Source organism: Salvia splendens, chromosome 15, assembly GCF_004379255.2.
Source record: "Salvia splendens isolate huo1 chromosome 15, SspV2, whole genome shotgun sequence".
NCBI lineage: Eukaryota > Viridiplantae > Streptophyta > Magnoliopsida > Lamiales > Lamiaceae > Salvia > Salvia splendens.
This window is the reverse complement of record NC_056046.1, coordinates 1820824-1830306: the sequence shown is the minus strand read 5'-3', so window position 1 is coordinate 1830306 and position 9483 is coordinate 1820824. Positions and strand designations below refer to the sequence as shown.

At 37.7% G+C, this 9483-nt stretch overlaps 1 protein-coding gene and 1 pseudogene across 1 annotated transcript; one reads left to right on the top strand and one right to left on the bottom strand.

The window, feature by feature from the left end:
* The first annotated feature begins 2346 nt into the window (after nucleotides 1-2346).
* On the top strand, nucleotides 2347-6532 carry LOC121766402 (annotated as a pseudogene).
* LOC121766401 lies at nucleotides 6425-8582 on the bottom strand. Its single transcript, XM_042162692.1, has 2 exons — nucleotides 8444-8582; nucleotides 6425-8128 (listed from the first exon to the last, which is right to left on the bottom strand). The coding sequence occupies exon 2, from the start codon at nucleotides 8116-8118 to the stop codon at nucleotides 6748-6750; it is 1371 nt and encodes a 456-aa protein (XP_042018626.1). The 5' UTR covers nucleotides 8119-8128; nucleotides 8444-8582; the 3' UTR covers nucleotides 6425-6747.
* Between the last annotated feature and the right edge of the window lie 901 nt (nucleotides 8583-9483).

The window sequence follows — 9483 nt, the reverse complement described above, 5'->3', positions numbered from 1 at the left end:
GGCAAGGAATTTTTCCGCCAAAGTTGGGTCTCCTTTGTTGATTTTTTATGGAAGTGAAGAAGGGAGACGTTCAACTGTTCGGTGTGTGTTTGATCCAGGAGGAGTTGCCTCGCCGAAGCTTCTGCTTTCAACTCTCCTTTTTGCTTCGTGGTTCCCACCTTGAGGACAAGGTGGATTTTAACCGTGGGGGAGTTGATACGAACCTCTATTAGTTTAGATATTATAGGGATTTAGCATATCTTTTTCTATATCTTTGTTTTCTTGTTCATTAAGTCAGTAGCATTATAAATAGGATAGACTGTTATCTTTTTTATTCATTCAATCAATTAATGAAATATTTTCTCTCCCAAATATAACGTGTGTTTTCCAATCCTAATTTTGGATTCCCTCCGCCGATCCTAATTGGACGCCGGAGTATTCTATCAATCGCCGAGTTATCTGCCCGACGGGAGCGACTCCCGCGCACAGAAACTCTGCAATCGTCCGCCGAGCCTATTGGCCGCCGGAAATTTATCTCCACCGCCGAGCGAAACTCGCCGCCGGTGCTTGTTAAGGGAAACGTCCTTAACAGTGAGACAAACTAATAAGGAAAGGTGGATATTAATTTTGAGTGGGACAGAAGTATTATTATTATTATTATTCCGCTACTAATTAAGAATAATGTTTTTATTTTAGGATATAACCCTTTGTATTTGCAATTATTTATACACAATATTTACAAAAGTTTACCACTTGTTTGTACTTTTTAGTGGTTTGATAACACTTTAACTCTATACTTATCGAACGTTCAATTAGGGATGACAAATTGTGCGGATTGAGTAGTTATACTCAATAAGGTTAACCCTAACCAACCCGAAATCATTGAGTTGTTATCGGGTCTAAATTCATTAATTTCTTGTGTAAAGTGTTCGCGCGGATTATCATGTTATGTCGAAAACCGTTAGCCCTACCGTTAATGTTAGTAAGCTACTACACAAATTAATTTGACACGACACGATAAAGATCAGAATATTATGTTACATGATTAAAAATATGATATAAAATCTCGTGACGAATAAGAAATATTTTACTTAGAGTGAGACGAAGGGAGTGTAATAAATAGGTCAGTTATTAGAGAGAATCCTAAACTATTTGATTGAACTAAAAATAACTTTTAGTTTACAATATTATCAGTAAAATACATAAACTATTAATTTTGAAATTATTAAGATTGATTCAGATTATTGATATTTATTTATTTTAAAGTTATTTAACTTCTGTGATTGGAGTCTGTTTTAAAACACAATTTGACGGGGTAGAGCATCTAAATAAAAATTTATACTCCTATGTCCTAAATAAAATAAGATAATTTAATTACTATTTATTTTATATAAAATCTACGACATGGGCCATGTGCTAAGTCAATCATTTGACTTTTGAATTGGCTCTTTGGTTTTATCAAATGAACATTTTTTAGCTCAAAGGATAAGATTATATCTAAATTTTTTTAGGCCATATCTATGGCGAGCAATAATATTAGACATTGACTTAATAAATATTGAATCATTCAAAACAAATTCAGGCCATTCCCACAACTCAACCAAATCAAGGACATTCAAAACAAATTCACTTTCAAAGATTCAAATTTCTTCACTCTCTTGTTCTCATCTATTATGAGTGATGTTTCTGTTTTAGGATATAATCCCATATATACTATTTGTGGCAGTTATTTTATACAATGATAATTTATAAACATTCGCCCTTATATATTCTACTCCCTCCGTCCCAATTAAGATAATGCAATTTCCTTTTCAGTTTATCCCAACCAAGATGAAACACTTTCCTGTTCGCGGCCGGACCGATTCGATCGGCCGGTCCGGTCCGATTTTTAAAACACTAGAAATATCCATCCTATAAAATATGCCATATTTTTTTTATCCGTTCTATAGAAATAGTCTGCATCTATTTATGGTAATCTTTTTTTATTCTTTTTTATTTTATCATTTATGGATCACACTATCTAGTACATAATTTAAATTACCTTTTTTATACATTATTTTTTACTTTACCAATTATATATTGAAATCCGTATTAATTATAAATAGTCTATTTTTGGTAAATACATAACTTTACTTAAAAAAGGGAAGAAAGTAAATGTCGATGTGCGGATGGAGTGGGGTCCGTCTTTCTAGAGCAGATTTCGATCTAATTTTGTACAAATTCGGGTTAGCCCGTGTCCCGTAGGCCTACCCACTAGCAAGGCTAAGGCCCATGAATATATTGGGCATCCAGTTAATTGTAGGCCCAATCACGGTCGGCCCGCTATAATAATCATTCATGTCGTTCAGTTATTTGCCGCCGGTTTCACTTCCCCGTCGACCACTGAATTTATCTTAACCATGGCGGCGGCGGTTCCCTCCGGCGGCGTTCACCTGCTCCATCCTCGCCCGTGGCTGCGGCACCTCCGTCGAACAGCTCGGCCGATATCGGGAATCGCGGCATCTTCACGAGTCGACCACGCTGAAGAACTCAATTCCACGGCCGAAACGCCTGAACCTCCAATGAGCAGAAGCGCGGAGAAGGATACGGCGGCGTATTACCCGAAGCAAGGCCAGATTCTGGAGCTCGTGTGTGAGAGCTTAGCTTACAAAGGCAATGGCTTGTGCATGGTCGACGGAACCGGTTTCGTCGTCATGTGCGACCGCGTGCTGCCTGGGGAGAAATTCATCGGACGCGGGACGCGGAAGAAGGACAATTACGCCGAGGTGTGTTGCTTATGTGACTAATTTTAATAATTTTATTGATAAACCCAATTACTGTGGATTTAGGTTGAGTTGCTTATATTTATGATTGCTAATTTACATCTGCTGGATTATTAGAAGATGGAATGGCTGAATTTTGAGTTGATTATTGAACTGGCAGGTGAAGAAATTGGAGACAAATAGGCCGCATTGGGATATGGTAGAAGCGCCATGTGAGTATGCATCACATTGTGGAGGTTGTAAAACACAGAACTTGTTATATGAAGCTCAGGTTAGGGCGAAGGAGCAGCAGGTGCGCGAACTGGTTGTGCATGTTGGAAAGTTTTCGAATAAAGACCTTGATGTTGATGACATCATGAAGCCTATTGTTCCTTGTGATATCCAGTTCCACTATCGGAACAAGGTCAGTGTGAACAGATACTCCTGGTATACTTTTATGCACCTTATATTTTCCATTGTTAGGAAGGAGGTTCATCGAAAGAGTACTTGTTAGTTGCTATGTATGTTTTCCATGTAATGCAATCAGAACATGAATTAGTCATGTTAGATAATCATGCAATACTAATCTACAGGAATGAGATCTACAAAACTAATGGGGGCTGAAATAGGGAGAAATGAGAGAAATTTACCAGTCTGAACATTTATGTGGCTATGTAGATGGAATTCTCCTTTGGGACCAAAAGGTGGGTGCCGGCAGAGATGTTACCACTAGAAGTTGAATAGCCTGACAAATATGCTTTGGGATTGCTGCTTGTTGCAAAGTGATCCAGCAAACAAGGTTGGTTCATGTTTCATAGCTTACCATTTCACATTAATAAAACCTATCATTTTTTGGCATCGTGTGAATGTTGCTGGATTTATTCACATGTTTCTATGAATCTGAGACAAGGTGTGCATGTCTGCTGACCCAATGATTAGATATAGACATGCTAAGTGGGTTATTTAATGGTATCATATTCCTCTGTCGACAAGCATAGGAATATAATCTATCATCACATACTTTTCTGGGACAAACTTAGGTTACTAATGATTTTTTGTTTAGCCATGTAACAAGAATGAGAACGTCTGCTGTCTTCTTAACATTTTCTTGGTTTTCCCTGTTTAAGAACTTCTTTTGTTGGTGTCAAAATATGGGATGTGGTAGAAAATGGAAGATCTATTATTCTCTTTAAAAATTATTTCTGATATATAGGTCCTTGCATTTATTCAAGAGATTTGGAGAAACCCAGAATTCGGTCTTTCTCCTTATGATGGGCACTCCCATCGTGGATTTCTGAAGCATTTTATGCTCAGAACTGGCTGGTAATGGAGTTGCTAAGTAATTATTTGCTAACGTTTTTTATTTAGTTGAACCCCATAAATATGGAGCTTGCACTTCTCTTTTACATAGAATTCTGAACAATTTCAATAACCTTCTCTCCTTAAAATAAACGGAAGGCCAATGGATCCTAACTTTGGATCTAACTTTAAAAAATAAGATGTTGGATTCCTGGGTATATACTGGTATCAGATACCACTAGGATCTTTTTGTTCAGTTTCCATCTATCTAGAAATGGCCATTGGCATTTGAATAACCATCTGACTACACTGATGCAGGAATGTCGAAACTTGTCAGCCTGAACTTATGGTTAATTTTGTGACTTCCTCGTACCAACCAGAACTGCTGAAGCCCCTTGTAGATAAAATTTCCCCCTTCCCTGATGTGGTGAGTGGTTAAATATATGTTTTGCTCAAATTTTCAGTGAGCTGCAGAGGATCTAATGCTCGTCAAAATGATGATAGTTCACTTTTGATTTGTTTTATACACTTGTACTCTGGAAAATATTTTCTTTTGAGCACAAACATATCAAATTATCATAGCATGACTAAATGTGTGAGAAAGATTTCTTTTTTCAAGCTCCCTGTCTACTACTTTTTTCATTAAGTTAATTTCTTTGCCACACACGGGTTATAGTCCTTGTGAAGTTTCCAGTAATTTGATAAAGGAGGATTACGCCCAAATTGATTTTGTATGTAGTATCACTTTGAAACAGTGTAGGCCTATCGATTATCATTTGACAGACATAAGTTTTGATGTTAGTATGGTGTAAACTTCATTTTGTAGGTAAGCATCATTAATAATGTAAATACTTCTGTGGGAAACAAATCCATGTGAGAGCAGGAGTATACACTCTTTGGCAAACCAACAATTTCAGAGAGCCTTAGAGGTTTAAACTTTCAGATTTCTGCCAACTCTTTCTTCCAGACAAATACGCACCAGGTATGCAACAGAATGATCAGAACAACTTCATTGGTTTTTTTTATTTGTTTTGTGCTTCTATCTGTTGCATGCCATTGATTTAACAATCTCCAGACTAGATTGATTTTCTTAAAGATTATTTCCTATTCATGTTAAAAATTGTTGCAATCTGTGAATAGTTGTACCTTGCAGGCTGAGATTCTGTATAAATTGATAGAGGACTGCTCTTTTCTGAAAGGAGATGGATGGGAAATTGTTTTAGATCTCTTCTGTGGGACAGGAACCATTGGTCTAACACTAGCCAAAAAGTAATCTTTTTCAGCCTGCTTCATTATTTGGATGAGAGTTTATATATATAGCTAATGCTGTTTGTCCTTGATTGTTGTATCTCTTCACAGGGCAAAACATGTTTATGGGTTTGAGATAGTTGATCAAGCCATAAAAGATGCATGTCGTAATGCTGATCTGAATGGAATAAGTAACGCCACATTTGTTCAAGGGGATCTTAACAAAAATGGGGAGAATTTTGGTGAATATTTTCCAAAACCTGATCTTGTCATCACAGGTTATTATCTTTGCTCAATTCAATAACTCCTGTTATCCTTGACCAAACTAGTGCTAGTTACTGTTTACTGGATCTTGCATTTTCTTTGAGTCTATAGGATCAATAACTAACGTCTTTGATATAGCACCATTCTGATAACTCATGTATTTCCAATGATGCAGATCCTAACCGACCCGGCATGCACATGAAGCTGATCAAATTTTTGCTCAACTTAAAGGCAGACCGGATTGTCTATGTATCGTGCAATCCTGCCACATGTGCTCGTGACCTTGATTACCTCTGCCATGGCGTGGTAAGTAGCAGTACCATTATTTTTGTATGAAGAGTTTGTGAGGTCACGATTGGAGAGCTCATCCATAAATTCTAAATCACATTAACTGTTGATGCAGCCGGAGAAGAATATAGAAAGATGCTATAAACTGAAAAGCATTCAATCAGTGGACATGTTTCCACACACTCCTCACATTGAATGTGTTTGTCTGTTGGAGTTAAACTAAGTCTGATTCTACTACATGTCCAGAGAGCTCACTACAACAGCTGCGTCTGAGATTTTTGATCTGGTAAGCCATTAGAGATGTGTTATAGCTTGTTCAAATGTGGATATGGTCCGAATATGACTGAAAAATGCATGTTTCTTATTTATTTTGCTGAGCATTATGATCATTTAGAGCAGCTGCTAATGAAGAGAATGGACTCTTAATCACACTGAAAACATAGAGCATAAACATAGTTCATCGTGGTTATTGTGCTTATTAGTGATTGCTGATTTGGCCTTTTGATAGAGTATATATATATCCTCATCGTCCCCTTACCTTAACTCACAGCCTTGAATTCCATTTCTGGCAGTGATATTTTCTCAATCAGTGTGAAGATTCTATGAAAACACACAAATAAAAGATTTCTTTATTGAAAGGCTCATAGCCCGTACTCGACCTATTGGCCCCACGCAATCAATACATCACTTATTATCATCACACTTGATCACACACATCAGTGGCTGATCCGGGAAACGGAACACAAGGGATCAGACACAGTGAAGAAAGTGAAGAAGGTCGTCGTTGTCCCCCCTACCTAAATCCACTATGACACACATAAAACCAACTTGGACCCTCTCCTAGTTTCACACACAACAATAAACTAGCACAGGTAGAATAAAGAAATCAAAACCAAGATGAAGACAACAAACACACAGGTGTCTAGTCTTACTTAGATAGAGGCTCAGATTTTTCAACGATGAAGCTGAAGTTGTAAGCATTGACGCCGGTGTAAACACCATCAATCTGATCAGTCTCTGTGATTTTGCCATCAGTCGAACTCCTATCCTGCTGAGTGTAGGAGAAGGGAACATCGCACGTGCCCTTCGTCCCCACATAATGAACCACAGCTACACTCCTCGCCGGCACAGGAACCGACCCCGTTGCCTTGATCTCTACAGAATTAGTTGTTGTGTTGTTCCACTCGAGCGTTGTACTGATCTGACTCATGATCTCAATGCTTTCCTCCCCAATGCCGGGGACACCTGCCGTGATTGAGCTAGTGACCCCCACAGTTATAGACACGCTGCGGCTGAAAGAATAAGATGTCTCATTTATATACGTGATCTCAACGGAGACTGAGCCTTCCTCGTCTTCGTAGTTGGTGGCGGTGGTGGTGCCGGCCAGGTATGGCGTCTCCCCGAATATCCTGGCGTCCTCCATCCGATACCTCACGTTGTAGATCTTCCTCTCCATCACTAGCTCCTGCACTTGCAATCTTGTCTCGTTCGTCAAGCTGGACACCGCCGCATTAAGGCAATTGTCCATCCCGTCGAGGGTGAGGCGCTTGCAGAAGTTGTTGTTGCCAGCGTTTCTGAGGGCGATCGTATTTCCTTCGATTTTGATTGGCCAGAAGAGAGTGTCTTTGTTGTTGGCCGTGATGTCTTCGGAATCCGCCCAAATCCAATTAGGGCTCCGCCGCCAGAACAAGCCCCAATGATCGGACTTTATCCGGACGTGGCCGTCGCTCATCAGCGACACCTGGTGGCTCGATAAGTCGTCGTTCGGATCGTCAGATGCAAACTGGAGGTAGTTGTGGTCATCGTAATACGCTTTGAGGTATTTCCCGTTGTTTCCTTTGAAAGCGACGCGCTCAGGCAGTTTGACCAATGTGTCCCAATCCACAAACCCTAGAGGCGCACCAACACTGTTTTGGTCAACATAGAAAGCGCTAGTGGAGTTGTTCATCATCACGCGCCACCCGGTCTGGGCGTGGGTGAAGTAGAGCACACCAGATTGTAGGCTTGACTCGAAGAGCGTGCATGACGGCTTCGTTATGTCCTCGTCAGGTTTGTTTGACACGGCGACAATGGAGTTATCGTCTGTGCTTTTTTGCCAATATTTGTTGCTGTAAGAAAATCGGAGGTGAACGTGTTTGCTGTCGACTTCTGCTAGCTCGATTTCAATCTTGACGAGCGGGCTGAACATGTCGTCGTCTCCAGCAACGACGGAGCCATCGTCCTTGCGGTATACATAAGTGTTTGTAGCAGCTTTTGGGACGTTCAGCACAACAAACTTGGGAAGCGCAGTAGTTGCCATGTTTCTCTAACTAGGAAATTAACGCAACAATTTTATTAGACTTAACATCAATGTACAATGAAATACAATGAAATAGTGATTTTTACCATTTTTGCATGCCTATAAAAATTAGCCTTGTTTTCATTTTTTAAAGTATAAAAATTAATTACTATATTAGTAATATTTCTATGTCAAGCCAGCCATATATGTATGTATACAGCTGATATAGAGAGTAAACCAGCATTAAAGCAAATATGAAGAAGTTAACAAGCAAGATAAAATAAACAATAACAAAATGGATACTAAATAAAATAAATGAAAATAAAAGACGAGGAGAGAATATCACCAAAACTAAAAAGAAGAAACAATTGTGGTGTATTCTTCAATCTTTCAACTTTAGATGTTTCTTTCTTCAAATGATCATCTCTATTTATATACAAATTTATGATGCTGCAACCAAATACTACATTCATTTATTTTCGTACATTGTGTTTTGCAAAATCACGTGGTATTTTTTAATCCCAAAGATATTTAATTGTTTTCTTTGAATTATTAGAACTTCTACCTAATCAACTCATCAATCCAATTCAAGACACCTAATCTACCTAATAAGGACAAATGAAAAGATAAGATCCCAACATATATTTATATATTAAATTCTGTCGTTACCTAAATAAGGTTGATGACTCTGCTCCCCACTAATAAAATAAAAAAGAGGAAGCAAAATCTCCTTACTATTTATAATTATTAATTAATACTACTTCCTTATCATCCCAATTCCCAAATAAATTATAATCTTTCAGTTTCCACACAAACTAATAAGATTGTGTATTAACTATTTTTTGAAAAATACAGTATGTAACCGATTATTCTATTTTACTTTTGTTTACTGGTTCATAAAAGATGTACCTGAAAGTCTGAAACATTGTTGAAAATACTCTCTTTTCTGACTGGACATAAAAACTTACCGAAAACATAAAAGGATTAACTTTTTGGGGATATAAAATAACAATATAAATATTACTTCTTCCGTTCCTAAAAATTTATCACTTATTTCATTTCTCATTCGTCCCTAAAAATTTGTCCCTTTTTACTTTTACTATTTTTGGTGGTGGACCTCACATTCTACCACTAGCGGACGGAATGTAGAACTAGGGATACGGTTGTACCCCCATTTTTTTTCTTTTTTACTGCTATCATACATATATTATTGTTTAGAAGTAATTTAATAGTATGTTTTTAATTAAAAATTATAAAGCAATCCCACATCTAATTTAAAGAAGATATTTAACCTAAATTAAGCCGCCTAGAAAATAGTGATCCGTAGGGAGTATTATTATTATTATTATTATTATTATTATTATTATTATTATTATTATTCCTCTA

Excerpts from the sequence above, each read along its gene's own strand:
- LOC121766401 (XM_042162692.1), bottom strand. The coding sequence starts at position 8,118 with ATGGCAACTACTGCGCTTCCCAAGTTTGTTGTGCTGAACGTCCCAAAA.